Genomic DNA, 14,560 nt, shown 5'->3' with positions numbered 1-14,560 from the left:
ATAAGAAAACCTTTATTAGTCCCACAATGGGGAAATTGCATTTTTACAACAGCTTAAACACTAGAGTTTCAGAAAGGCAGTGTGTGAGTGACCAAAGGAGACGAAGACTTAACTGGCACAGTCCGAGATGAATAAACTACAAAACCTGACAGTACAAACAGTACAGTAATAAATAAAATATATACATGTAAGTACAGTATATGTAGTAGTGTGAGTATGTACAGTATACTGTGTTATACTGTACTGTGTTGAAAATGTACATTGTAAAGTTAGTTTATGATTATTGCACAGGTGTAATATGAGTATCAGCATTGTTCATTGTACAGTCTGACTGCAGCAGGGAGAAAAGATCTACGTAATCTCTCCTTCGCACAGCGAGGGTGGATTAGTCTGTCACTGAAGCTGCTCCCCAGAGCAGACAGGCCGTCCTGCAGTGGGTGAGACTCGTGGTCCAGCATGGATGTCAGTTTTGCCAGGACCCTTCTCTCACCCACCTCTCGCACTGAGTGCAAGGGACAGCCCAGGACAGAGCTGGACTTCTTGATTACTTTGTCCAGCTTCTTCCTCTCCCTCTCTGTGATGCTGCTGCTCCAGCAGGCCACACCGTACAGGATGGCTGATGCCACTACAGAGTCATAGAAGGTCTTCAGGAGTGCTCCCTTCACTCCAAAAGACCTCAGTCTCCTCAGGAGGTTCAACCTGCTCTGACCCTTGCTGAACAGTGCATCCGTGTTATGAGTCCAGCCTAGTTTATTGTTTAGGTGAACAACCAGGTACTTATAAGAGTCCACTCACTCAATATCAGTACCCTGTATTTTCACCGGTGAGGGGACAGCAGACTGCCGTCGGCGAAAATCCACCACCATCTCCTTGGTTTTCTTCGCATTTATTGGCCTCTGTACACAGTCACATTCAATTTGAAGATATGAGCACAGTCAAAACTTTCATCTTTAATTCAAGGGGTTATACGAAAGTATGGCATCAGCCCTTTAGTTCCAACAAGTAGTTGCATGGCTAGGTGTGGCCTGTTTCTGCTTTACTCAATGACTAATCAAGCTAAAAGATAAAAGGGCTGGAGGTGGTTCTGAGTATTACATTTACATTTCTTAGCTGTCTACTTCAACTCTCAAAACAAGGTAGAGAGAGGTGTCTATGCATGCTTGACTTTGCTCCTATCTTGAATGTTTGATTTGAACTTTATTGTAGTGGCGTGCAGATGGATAATGGTTTAAAAAAAAAAAAAACTAATCGTATTTGTAAAGTAACAGAGGAAAAAAGTTGGTGCTCGTCAATCAAATGCTTAATTAAACCAAAATCTGATGTAGATCTCAGCTTTACTGCTGTTTTTAAAAATTTTCCATGTAATTGGTCTCCCAGATTGACTGCTTCTGTCATTATTTAAAATGATTTACCTAAATTACTAATATTATATAACAATTTTTTATAATGTTATAGTTTTTTTATGCCATCAATTTATAGTGGGTGTTTATAATGTCTACTTTTATAGTTTTATATGTTTTTTGCTTCTGTGCCTCTTGTGTTTAAGGACATGAATATGTGATCAATAAAGATTATCTTAAAGACAATGGGAGCAGAAATGTGATTGTGTGTTCTAGATAATCTGAGGTATATGATTTTGGTTTATACCTCAAAATTGAGATGAGGTCTGAAAAGATTTTATCTCCACAGACTGATATGGTTCATATTTGAAACTGTAATGCTGTTGATATCTGTAGATATCCCAACCCTAATTCCTAACACTGATTAGTATTAATAGATTGGACCTGCCCATTGCTAAGCAGTATTTATCACCTTCTAGTGAATATGGCTTTGCTGAAAAGGTGGTGGAGGGGATGTCCCTGTCCATTAACTCCATAGTCATCAGGATCAGTGCCAAGGCGTTCAATGCCTCATTCGAGCTCTCCCAGCTGCAGGTCTACAGCGTCAACACCAGCTGGAGCATCAGTGACCTGCGATTTACTCGTATCCAGGACCCTCAGAGAGGAGAGGTTTGTATATTTTTATATGTAGGTAAATACTACTCGCTTTTTGTATTGTCAGAGTTAGTCTTGCATGTGCCCCACTTTTCTATTTACTGTTTGTTATAGATCCTGACATTTAAGGAGATAAGCTGGCAGATGATCCGTATTGAGGCTGACGCAATCCAGAGTGCCGAGCATGAGATGTTGAGTGCTCCCATCCGCCTCATCACCAACCAGTCAAAGATACGAGTCACCCTCAAGAGACGGGTAAGACACAAACACACTTCCTTTATAAATGCAGGCATTCATTTTATTATATTTCAAGGATCAGTTGTGAAACCAAAACTGCTCTAAGCAACATCGTCTTGTTCACTAATTGCAATAATCCCTCTGTGTGGCCTCACAGGCTGCAGGGCCTGCAGTGACGACTCATCAAACGGCTTTTATTCAAACAAAAATTGCTACTCTGTCTGCTCTGACTATTTAATATAATGCAGTATGAAGTCCACAAAAGGCTTTTGTTTCCGATTGTAATTAGGCCCGTTTGTTTCTTTAGGCTCTACAGTAACTGCTGCATAAAGCAGTTATTATTTCACATACACTTACTGTGTCAGATTACATTAATGGGACCTCTTGGGTTACTTCCATCTGCATAATACATGTTTATACCAACCGCTCTACTTGACATAGATTAAGGACTGTAATGTGGTGGCCTCCAAGTTGATTCTGATCCTGGATGACCTGCTCTGGGTGCTAACGGACTCCCAGCTCAAAGCCATGGTGCAGTATGCAAAGTCCCTCAGCGAGGCCATGGAGAAGTCAGCTCAGCAGAGGAAGAGCATGGCCACAGACGAGCAGGTGCACATGTACAGCCTAAATTACTTTGACAACTTTAGTCACATGCAGAGAACATTGCATATTGTGTACATTCACATTAACTTCATTCTCACTCTATACAGTATAAAGAGATTTATCCCTTTTCTTTTCCCATTTTGAACAGTACCCCCGCCCTTTCTCTGTTCATACTCTAATTCTAGCTTGTGATGAGATGTCATGGTCTGATAGTTATTCCTTGTGTCCATAGAAATTCTATTTGTTCTTCTGTCACTGCTGATGCCATAAGCTGCCCACAGCATCTCTGAGTGTTGATGCTACTGTACTATTTTCTTACTATTTAAATACCTACATACATTCATCACCTATTCAAATTCACACCTATGTTGGAGATTACTTTACTGTACAGTAGTGGGTGCTTTCTGTAATTTGGTCTGACATGCCATCTGCTGGAAATATTGAGCACTACATAATGAATCTTGAAAGCTGTAGATATATGTGTAGAAACAAAATAAAAAACCTAACACCAATTCATCACAGCAACAAGATTACAAGACTTGATTCAGCAACAGTTTAAAAACACAAACACTGCTTTTGAGCATCAACAGTACACCAAAAGCAAAAACACTAATCATGATATCTGCACTTTTTTGTTTCGGGTGCATTTGTTTTCACCAGGTGTCATCGGCAACACCCTCAACCCAGCAGGTGCGTACTCAGCAAGCATCTACCGCTGCTGACCAGAATGCATCGATGGCCAAGCTGTTCACTGCTTATGATGTATGTGAGACATCCCACCACCTCCAAATCACACACCTTGACCTGCACATCTGTGACGACATCCATGCTAAGGACAAAGGTAGTAGGTTTTCATATACTGTACATTGCAGTGTACATACACATACTTCTCAATATCCTTCATTTGACAGATTTCTGTCTCTCCTTCCATGTTGCAGCAGTCAATAAGAGGATAGTAGGTGGAGCCATGCAACTTTCCTTCAGTTCCATCACTCTGGACTACTATCCTTTCCACAGAGCAGGTACAAATTCTGAAAGTAGGGCAATACTACCTCATCATAAAGTTATTGTATCCTACTGTGTCCTGCTGTTTCCTCACTATAAACTCACCATCATCTCTTTTTATTCCAGTCAAAGCATCAGCTATATTAATATATCATGATCTGTACTGTGCAGATTTTCAAGAAGTTGAGATGATTTCCCTACACCTTATTTGAATATGGGGAACTTTGCCTTAGTCTGACTAAATCTCTTGTCACATCCATTTTGTCCTCTATCATTCATTTAACCTGTTTCCATTTTCCCACTGTTCGACCCCACCAGGTGACAGTTGTGCCCACTGGATGCACTACAGTGAAGCCACCAAAACCAGGGAGGGCTGGGCACGGAACCTGCTTGATGAGTTCAGATCCAATGTGGAGATGTTGAAGAGTGCAGTTCGAGACCACCAAGGCTCAGCGCCTGCACATGGCTCCCCACAGCATGGTAATCAAAACACATAGACATATAATTTACTACAGCAAATGTGATATATACGATATATGGTATAACTCAACTTTCTCTGGGTGTACATTTTTGTTATATTAGTTCAAACACAGCATTCTTGTGGGTTTTCTGTTCTCCAGTGTCCCTTAGGGACGATGTGTATGGGCCTCTAGGAAGTCAGGAGAGAACAGAAGGAGGAGTAGGGCTTAGGGAGGCAGATGAAGGTCTCTTACAGTGGAGCCCACACACACAACCTCCAGCCCAGTGCTGCTGGTGCCTAGAGCCAGGTACCACGGTGTGTGCGCACAGCTTGGTGCGGTGATGCACACCTTTTGTGAGGCACAGCAGTTTCTTTTTGGAGAACTGAGTGGTCGCGCTGTTTGTCTGCCTCCATATTCTTTTTCATTTATATCTTCCCTTCCGTCTCTCTCTTTCTCTCCAGGGAGGATAAACACCTCCTCAAGCAGTTCCTTTAGTCCTCCTCCCCCTCAAACCCCCAAGACCCAGCTCATGTCCAGCTCGTTTGTTCTCAGGATGGCTGACTTCAGCATTTACCAGGTCACTACAAACACACTGGATTAAATGTTCCTATATGAAATCACCAAGACCACATATTACTTGTACTACACTACACTCTACTAACTCAGTCTTTTTTGTGCTGCAGGTGTCTACAGCAGATCAGCGTCGCTCCAGCCCCAAAACCATGATCTCCTGTAATAAGAAGTCCTTGTACCTCCCTCCAGAAATGCCAGCCATCCATGTTGAGTTCACAGAGTACTACTTTCCTGATGGAAAAGACTACCCCAGTAAGCTTTTGTTGTGTTAATATTCAAGCTCCATTTACTTACTGTATAACCTAGTTTAATTACTAGACTTGTCTGGCGGGGACTCTTTCTCTCACCTCTTGTTTTGAATCTATTCCTCCCACTCATTCCGCTATAGGGCCGTCATTGACTGTTTTGTGACTTGGAGTTCATTGATTTTCTGAATTACGTCAAGGACTCTGAATGAGGGATCGCCTAATTAATGCCTGTTCTCACAAATTCACTCTATTAGAAAGCTTTATACTGACTCTCAGGTCAGGTCAGGACTCTCATCAGAATTTTTGCCAATTTAAAAATCTTTGACAACATTAACAAGAAAGTGGGAACAAATATTATTCTTTCGCAACACTATTGTAATTTTGAGACATGCACTGAAAGCTTAAATTTCTCTAGACATTACCAGTAAGAGAATGTCTGAGTCAGTCAGCGCGGACATTAACATACCAGCTCCATAGTATATAGTCAGAGTAATGTATCATTGATCCCTCGTGTAAATACAGCAAGTAACTGTCCGGAAAATTCACAGCAAGTGAGTGGGAGTTCCCTTTCAGTCGGCCAGACAGCATGGTAAATATTTACCATGTTTTCTGTTGCTTTACTGCGCCAGCGTTAATTTACACAACACAGGGACCACCCCTCACCAAGACTAAATTGACCCCATTTCCTCAAGTGAGAACACAGATAATCTCCTGTTGTATGCTGGACTGATGAAAGAGTAATACGGTTTATGTCTCTTCCACCTTTTCTCCTTCCCTCTGCTCCTCCAGTCCCATGTCCAAACCTATATGCCCAGTTGAACGCCTTGCAACTGGTTCTGGATCCACGCAGCCTGGTGTGGATCAACCTATTTGCCCTCGACCTCAGACAGAGTCTGGAGCAGTTTATGGAGATCTATAAGCTCAGTGACTCTCAGAAACCAGAGGAGCATGTTGACATCAAGGTTGACGGCCTCATGCTGAAGGTAAATGGAACAACCAGATTTACTTTATTCAGATTGACACTGTGGATATACTTACTGGCTATTTCTTGGTTTCTCTTCATTAGTTGGTGATTCCTACTGATCGGGACACATCCTGTCCTCCTGACCTGCCCCGTTCCATCTCAGTACAGACTTCAGAAATGGTGGCCAGTAACACCCGGCACCCAGCAAACTGCACCCGCTCTGACCTTGAGGCCCTGCTGCAGGTCTTTGAAGAAGAGCCCTTCTTCTCTTCATCATTCTCTTCATTCCCTCGCTCCTCCTCCTCAGTACCCCTCCTCCACCCTGTCTTCCAGCGTCATGCTCATGAACAAGACACCAAGCTTCACGACATCTACCGGGGCCTTGTGGTGCCAACAATGGGTACCGATGCCCTCAAGATGCCTGCTGCCACCGACTTTTGGGCACTGCACTTTGCCCAGTTCTGGGTAGACTATGAAGGCACCCGTGGAGGTAAAGGCCGACCGCAGCCCTTTGTAGACTCCTTCCCTCTCACTGTTTGGGCATGTCAGCCAGCGAAGCTTGTCCAGCTACAGGAGAAGTTGAGAAGTGCTGCTGGGTCAGGTTTGTCTAGAAGCACTTCCACAGAGACTGTGACACGCCTGCAGAGGAAACGTTTATTAAAGGAATATTACAGTACTGATGGTACCCCAACAACATCTCATAGCATTGATGCACTACTGCCACCCAGTAACGGACTCCATAAACCTCTCTCTTTGGACAGTCTGTCTTCCTCCTCTTCTTTGTCATCATCATCAAGTAAAGATGCAGACATACACGTGTTGGTGCATGTGCAGAAGCCTTTAAGTGCACAGGTATCTTTGTGGTTAACCTATTTTTCAGAAATACAGATTGGACGAAGATAAACTTTCCATTGGCTTTTGTTCTCTAAATTACACCTTGTGTATGTTTCTATGTGCAGGTGAGCCATCGACAATATGTGTTCCTGATGCATCTGCAGCACAGCATCAAATCCCTGCAGCAGACCCTACAGCAGGACCTGGAGCAGATGGGCTCCAAAAGAGAACGCAAGAATGCTTCCCAGGGTCCTGCAGACCACCAGCCATTCACTGTCTGCTTGGGCCTTTTGCTGAAAAGTGCAGAGGTGTCACTCCTCCTGAAGCCTGTCCCCCAGCACGAAGGTTCAGGATCTCCACTAGTGTCTGAGCTCTCCCCTTCAGAGAGTCGAGGAACTCTGGAGCCTGGGAGCGATGCAGGTGAAGGGATGGAGAAGGCTGAGAAAGGGCATAAAGTGTCTGGGTCTGACAGGGGAGCAGCAAAGGGACCGTATACAGTAGACCAGCTGTTATGTGGTGAAGGCTCAGAGAGTGGAGCTACACAAGGTCCTGTCCCGCTCATCCCCACCTCCACATCAACTCAAAATCCTGAATTAAATCATAAAGCCTCCCTGGAGGAGAGGACTTCAGCTAAGAACGCTGGAACGTGGAGTTCAGATGAAGGGGGCGAGGTGGTGGCGGATGGGTTGGCTGCGGGTGACGAAATGGGAGTTGGATTAGACTCAAAAATCCAGCCGAGTGACCCTCTGTTTGACCGACTGAGCAGCAAAGACAAAGCTGCAGCTACTAAGATGCCTCAGTCAATATCCAGGTATTCAGTTTGTCACTCAAAAATGCTAAAAATTAGAAAACAGTGTCACTGTAATTAAAATATGTTCGAACTATACTGATTTAAATGTGCCTTGTAAAGTTTTTTGTAAACAAACACTCTTTATTCTTGAGGTCTGACATAGAGGTTAAAAGCATTTCTCTTCTATAAAACAATTGCAAAGGTGATTTAAATTTTCTGTTAAATGAAGTCACCCTACTAGTGGCCCCCTGAGTTAAGCAAGCAAATTTTTACAGCAAATATTTAATGTTTTTGCTTAACTAAAGGACTGAAACAATTAAAACTGTTGTTCTTTAGTATGATTCAGTGACTAATCAACTCTACTTGGCATTTTGTCCTCCATTTGCTTTGTATAGACTAAACATTTAATATGTTTAGCTAAAAAATAATCAACACATCAAAGTGTTGCACAGTTTTCTGATTACTACATTACAAAACCAGACAACATATGTCTTTGTTTCACTGTGGATTATGAATACACAGAGTTTTCACTCATACTGAGTCTTTCCCTCTCTCTAATTTAATCTGTTTCTGAACACAAGAGCTGTGTGTTGCATTCTCTCATGAGTGTTTGCAGTATGAGCGTTCAGTCCTCTGACTTCACTTGTCTCTGACATTTTGATTGTTGGCTGCCCTCAAGCTGCCATGTCATTCTGTGTGTTTTTCATCTACAGTCTGTCAGCACGTCATTTTGTTGTCATTTCTTAACTTCACTTCCTTTTCTGCCTCTTGACCTTTGCTTTGACCTATGCAAGGTATGTGTGTGTGTGCTCTCTCTCTATCAAGGAAAGGAAGTTTGTCTGTGGTTTCTGATCTCCTCAGCTCCTCAAACTCCAGCAGATCCACCTCCCTTTATTCCATGTCCAACATGTAAGGCACTGGATCTGTGACTAGCTGTGTTAATGAGTTTGTGTGTTCTTGTGATTGTTGGATGAATACAAATAATGCAGATGTCTGTATGTGAATCCCTTGTGGGCATGCATTTGCATGTATGCATGACACACTGGGATGTCTCTATGTGTTAAATGAGTCCTTTATTTGTGCTTGTTGTCTACCTGTTGACTCGTGGTGATGCTACAAATGAAACGGTGCGCTTCTTGTTTGTGACAGGTCTTTTTTTCAGCCTTGTGTTCTCAGTCTTTTGGGAGTCTCTTTGATTTTGTTAGTCGTGATTTTCCTTTTAGATCGTTTCTGGCTCTTCTTTGGATAACACACTTGGTTCTTATGTGACCTTAGACAGCCCCACACAAAGGAATGAAACAATATTTAATTCATGACTTGTCGAGTAAGCTCTGTCAGCTCTCTGAGCACAGCAGTCTCTGCTCAGTATCAACATGAGAACTAAATTCCTATCAGATGTGGTGAAGTAAAAGCAGTAGGCCTGTTTTTTTTCTTTTTCTCTTCATGTAAGTATAGATCAACAGTCACTCAACGTCTCTTTTAATCAATCAGACACACATAGGAATTATTTAAAATCAATAAAATTCATTGTTAGTGTTTCTTAGAAAGATCAGACTGAAACTGATAAAATAATTATTTTGACTAAGGCGTCTTCATGTCTCTGTGTGTTGTAGTGGTCGTTTGATGCGGGATCGCTCCCAGTCCAGTTTCTCAGTATCCTATAAAAACATGAAGAAGAGTCCGTCCCTGCAGTCATTAGACAACATCTCCATTGACAGCTATCTGATGGAAGACGGAGACACGTACAGCCTCCTGGAGAGAGGTATATATTGTATATGTATTATCTTGTGTCCTTTATTTTATCACGTCTTCCTCATGATTTCAATAAAACAAAAGCAAATGTATTTACATGGAGCAGAATACACATACCTGCAGCCAGCTGTTTTAATCAGAAGGTGGCAGCGTTGTGCTGACTAGCTGCTAATGTGCAGGCTCTGTGTCTGTGTGTGGCTCATGTGTTGATGTCTTCATGTGCAGATGATGTGTCCATCTCAGGCTTCAAAGATGCCATGGGTGAACAGAGCGCCACAGAGAATGCCACCGAGGCTGTGACTAGTCAGGAGCAGGAGGGAGGCATTTCCCCCGACACTGTCAGTGCCACATCCCAGAGCATCGATGAGCCCACCAAAGATATAGTAAAATCCCCAAAAACTTTGTCTCATGAGATGTTGTGGAGCAGCCATGTTTTTTCACATAATGCGATGACAGCACATTAGTTCTATTTAACAGAATTGTATACTAACGGTGAGGTCAGAAACTGTGTAAACCTACTGTAAATATACCAATTTAGTTCCTCTCCTCTCATCCTGCAGGTATCAGTGCTGGTGTTGAAGGTGCGGTCTGTGAGCGTGGGCATGGAGCTAGTGGGCGAGAGTACAGCTGTGGCTCTGGAGGTGGGTCAGGTCACACCCAGCCAGCTAGGAAACGTCAGCCTTAGACAGTATCTCAGCAACCGCAGCTTGGGTAAGGAGTACATGCATGTTATATTTTTCACAATGACGGAGTATGAAACCTGTAGCCTGTTTTTCTCTTTGATGCACTGTACTAAAACATACACTTGAACTTTTAACAGCCACTAGGACTTATATTTAGTGGTATGTGTGAAACTGTAACCTGAAACAAATATTATCTCACTGTAGCTTTAGAATTTAATATAATAATAGATGGACAGAGAGAAACAAGGATGGCCTCTTCCAGTCTGTTAAAATTCATCCAGAAAACAACCATTAAGAAGTAAGAATTATCTCTTCGGTGTATTTGTTTTTATATATATTTTACACAGACTACACGTATGAAGAACAAACAGGCTCAAAGCTCTGGTGTTGATTTTAAATCACAAGGATGCTTTGTAACCAACCCCTCCTAACATTGTATTTTCATTGTTAAAATTTTAATGCAGCATAGACAGCTGCAGTGGTCGACAAAGGCAGAAATCTGGTAGATGGTTTTGCTGTTTTTTGGCCAAAACATTGTGATTTTGATATTGTAATCTGCATTTTTCATTGTTTTCTGAGTCTAAATCTCCTAGAATAGGGTTATTTCTTGTGTAAAGACACACACATGCATCTACACTTTAATCAAGCCAATCACCCACCTCCTTTTTATTTACCCTGCCATGACTCCCCACAGGTATGGTGTGTTCAGTACCAATACCTGCTCAAAGCAGCCAAGGTAACTGCTGTGTGTTAATTCACCATCTGTAACTTAACATGCATGCTTGCCTCAGCGTGTCTCCTTACACCTGTGAGTGCGCGTGTATGTGTATATGCAATAAACTGTATGTACTCATGTGTGTTTTCCTCTAGTTTGTCTTCTGTCAGATCTCATTTTCAGATTTCAGGACATGTGCTCGAGAGCATGCACTGCAGATGCTCATACATGTAGTGTGTTGCAATGCAAGTGGTTGCATGAAGAGTGTGTTCTTGTACTTGCTACATAGTGAGAACCAAAAAACACAGAGTGAGGAGATTTTGGGGAAGTAAGGACACTTCTGTAGGTCCTAACAGCTTCCAAAGGCAGTTTGAGACTTGAGGTTAGATGTAGGTTTAGGTTTAGTTGTGATGGGAAAGGGCAAGGGGATGCATTATGTCAATGAGTGTCCTCAATAACATAGAAAGACAAGTGTGTTTGTGTGTGTCAGTGAGCATGTTCCTCTTAAGAGTGAGTAAATTTGACAGTGATGGAGTAAGTGGACCCATTATTTGCAACATTAGGCCCACCAACTTTGTGTGTGTGTGCGTTATTTGTGCCGACTGTTTTAACCCCCAATCTTCTTCTTATCTTTTCTGCCTAATCTACCGTCTCTCTCTGTCTCTCCCTCTTTTCTCCCCACCTTCCTCATCTCTCCACTGCAGCAGACTTTGCAGTTTCACTCCAGTGATTCAGGCAATGAGAGAAACACCAGCGTTACCCCTCGCTACCTCTCCTCCTCCTCCTCCTCCTCCTCCTATCTCACAAGAGCCTCCCCTCCCCTTACTTCTATCTCTTTTTCTACACCTTTCCTTTGCAGTCTTCCCTCCAGCTCCTCCTCCATCTTCTTACTAATCCTCTGTCATTTAATACCCTCCCTCTCCTCCTTTCTTTCCCTTCATCTCACCCTCCCAAGGCCATCTTTTCTCTCTCCTCTGTATCTTATCACAGTCACTCAGTCCTCGGCTGCTGGCTCCTTCCCTCTCTCCTCACCCACTCCCATCTCTTTTCTTTTTCTCCCCCTCTCTTTTCCTACATTTGCCTCGACCCCCAGTCATCCAGGATTGAGAGAGAGAATATGTCATTTTATCTGAGAATAGCTGACACCATTGTATGAGTGTACTGCGTGCTTGTCAATGTTTTTGCTCTGTGGTATTAACCCTCTCCTGATTTTTCTTCAGAGAAGATATTAGAGGGATGTGACGCAGATTTGCTTCAAGTGGCCATTTTCATGCCTGAGTGTTTTTTTTTTTTTTTTTGGCTACTTGTCGTGTCTCTTGCTTGTTGCAAACTTGTGCCTGTAATTGTACAGTTGCCAGCTGAATTACTATTTGTGTATACAGCACTAAATACTGTGCAACAAGAGGGTTTTAATTACCTTCCCCTTGGGTTTAACATCTCTCAACCTCGACTTGCATCACCACGTTTGTCTTCTTTCTTTCTTCCCTCACTTTTCACCCTCTCTACCACTTTAGTAAACAGGAGTCGTCTCACATTTTGCGGTACTGAGAGTCAAACGCAGGTCATTCAGGGGTGAAACACTTCCACAGCTTTTAGCACCTAGGAGCTTAGTTTTGTCGTCTGTCTTTTTCATAAAGGGAAGAAAAAAATCATTCAGTTGTGAAGACTTGGTGGGAGTTTCTAACAGACCCTCTAATCCTCAGTCCTCAGAAACAATTAAACATGTTCTGTGATAAAGAACCTGCTTTTCTTTTTCCAGCTCACTCTGCTTTTCCTTTGTCTCCAACTTTGTCTCCCACTGCTTATCTGTAGCTTTCCCTTTTTGTTCATAGCCTTTGTTTACACTAGGCCTTAACATGCACCCTTTTTTAGAGTAAAAAAATATTTAACAAAACGCAACAACGACAAAATTATTAGAAATAATGAATAACTCTTGTTCCACATGGGGTGTATTTTAATGTCATGTGTAAATGTGTTTAAGTCCAATCATCTGATATATGAACTACACCCTATAGCTAATGCTAACTGCAGTGTCTGTATCTTAATTCACAGCTGGTGGAGAGATTGGGTCTAGTCTCCACTGTCCAAGGGTGCGAGCTCGTCTGGAGAACGGGCCCTGTGCCGCCGTCCACTCCCCGCTGGCCGAGCACAACGGCTTCCTCCAACTGCGTCTCCACGGATATGAAGCGAGCTTCCTGATGTCCACGCTGCGAAACCTGGCCTACTTCCTAGAAGACGACACAGCATCGCTGGTGCTGCCCATGGAGATCAGCATCAGGGACACACACATCAACTTAAAGGTTTTCAATCAGACTTTGACACGATTTTCTTTGTTACATTATTTTATTACACTGACTTGTGAGAGCAGCCACTGTTTGTGCTGTTGCCTTCCTTCTTTTACCTGCAGGATATTGTTGAACTACTTTATTCCTGCAACACTTCTTTAGGATATTTGTTATATATTTTCCAGTCATATTGCTGTAATAGACCCCATAACTCACTGCCATACAGCAGAGCAGCTCCTATAACCAAGTTAAACAATTTCAACCACGGCCTAATTGGAATTTGGGTTTGAACTGAATGTTTTATGACATAGAAAGCCCCCTCTTTCTATTATTTGCTCTGGAACTGATGTGGATACTCTCTCTCAGTCATGTCTTCACACATATCAAAGCTTGTACTCATACACTCAACGTGCGCTGTGCATCTTTCAGGATGACGGTCCCCGTGACAATTCCTCTGACTCCGAGCCCTCGCCGATCATGCTTCATGTGGACAGTCTCATCATACACAGGAGGGATGACGGCTCCTTCTCTATAGGAGGTGACACACACACATATATACACACTCATTCTTATCAGCAAGATATGTCCACCTCCATTTCAGCACTGATTCACCGCAGTTATGTAACCTATTAAATGCTTTTAAGTCCACACTCAGTACATCCACACCTCCAAATTCCCTTCTGTTGTCTCTTCCTCCTCAGTGGACCGAGTAGCGGAGGCCAAACCCAGAAAAGAAGGCGCGTTGATAGACAATTCACTGAGCCCGGTTCCTGAGGCTGTGGGCAGCGTCTGCACTGTATCAAAGGCAGTGCAAACCGAAGCCCCACCCACCAGCCCTCCTCCATCTAGCAGGGAAAAGGTGAGATGCTCAACCACAGAACACTGTGAGAGTACATGTATATGGTTTAGTGAAATGCATGTACGCACAAACCTCTTTCCTCCTGCAAAGGCAAACTGCTGAACAAGAAGGACTGAGTGATTGTACTGGAGGCTGATTTTAAAAGGTGTAGTGCCAGATTTTGTTTTGCCAAGCTATTTCAGCTTCTTGTTTGGCTTTCATTCATTAACAGTGGGAGTGATATTTATGCAAAAGTATTACATTTTCAGCAGAAACATTGACAGTGAACAGTTGCATAACGCCGTTTAGGACTAACAAGCCTCCATTCTAAATAACAAAGGATAACAGGATGTTTTTAATTTCCTGTGAAAAGGAAAAGAATGAGTGTTTTCTGACCTGCTGCATTCACAGTTACCGTTAAGGTTTAAGCAAAGGAAAGTAGTTACTTCAAGCAAAGGGGGAGATTGTGTTCACGAGCAGGACAGCACCTCAGTTCAATTATTAATTTATTAGTGGAGTGAACATTTTCATTTTGAGGATTCAGTGTCTCTTTTTGTACGCATTCTATGTTCGAGCGT

General features: G+C 42.8%; 1 protein-coding gene across 2 annotated transcripts in view; it reads left to right on the top strand.

The window, feature by feature from the left end:
* Positions 1-14,560, top strand: part of uhrf1bp1l (UHRF1 binding protein 1-like) — a 28,107-nt gene that overhangs the window by 11,092 nt on the left and 2,455 nt on the right. The window contains exons 5-22 of one of the 2 annotated variants that reach the window (XM_026361664.1): positions 1,820-2,009; positions 2,109-2,249; positions 2,673-2,840; positions 3,495-3,675; positions 3,773-3,856; positions 4,158-4,319; positions 4,762-4,877; positions 4,984-5,125; positions 5,911-6,104; positions 6,188-6,937; positions 7,045-7,730; positions 9,323-9,471; positions 9,687-9,844; positions 10,022-10,172; positions 10,839-10,880; positions 12,912-13,159; positions 13,574-13,682; positions 13,846-14,003. In XM_026361664.1, coding sequence (XP_026217449.1) covers positions 1,820-2,009; positions 2,109-2,249; positions 2,673-2,840; positions 3,495-3,675; positions 3,773-3,856; positions 4,158-4,319; positions 4,762-4,877; positions 4,984-5,125; positions 5,911-6,104; positions 6,188-6,937; positions 7,045-7,730; positions 9,323-9,471; positions 9,687-9,844; positions 10,022-10,172; positions 10,839-10,880; positions 12,912-13,159; positions 13,574-13,682; positions 13,846-14,003 — 3,829 coding nt within the window. The remainder of the gene's footprint in view (positions 1-1,819; positions 2,010-2,108; positions 2,250-2,672; positions 2,841-3,494; positions 3,676-3,772; positions 3,857-4,157; positions 4,320-4,761; positions 4,878-4,983; positions 5,126-5,910; positions 6,105-6,187; positions 6,938-7,044; positions 7,731-9,322; positions 9,472-9,686; positions 9,845-10,021; positions 10,173-10,838; positions 10,881-12,911; positions 13,160-13,573; positions 13,683-13,845; positions 14,004-14,560) is intronic. The other variant, XM_026361665.1, reaches the window with a different exon arrangement.

This window comes from Anabas testudineus, chromosome 23 (assembly GCF_900324465.2).
Source record: "Anabas testudineus chromosome 23, fAnaTes1.2, whole genome shotgun sequence".
NCBI classification, from domain to species: Eukaryota; Metazoa; Chordata; class Actinopteri; order Anabantiformes; family Anabantidae; genus Anabas; species Anabas testudineus.
This window is presented reverse-complemented; position numbering and strand designations above follow the sequence as displayed.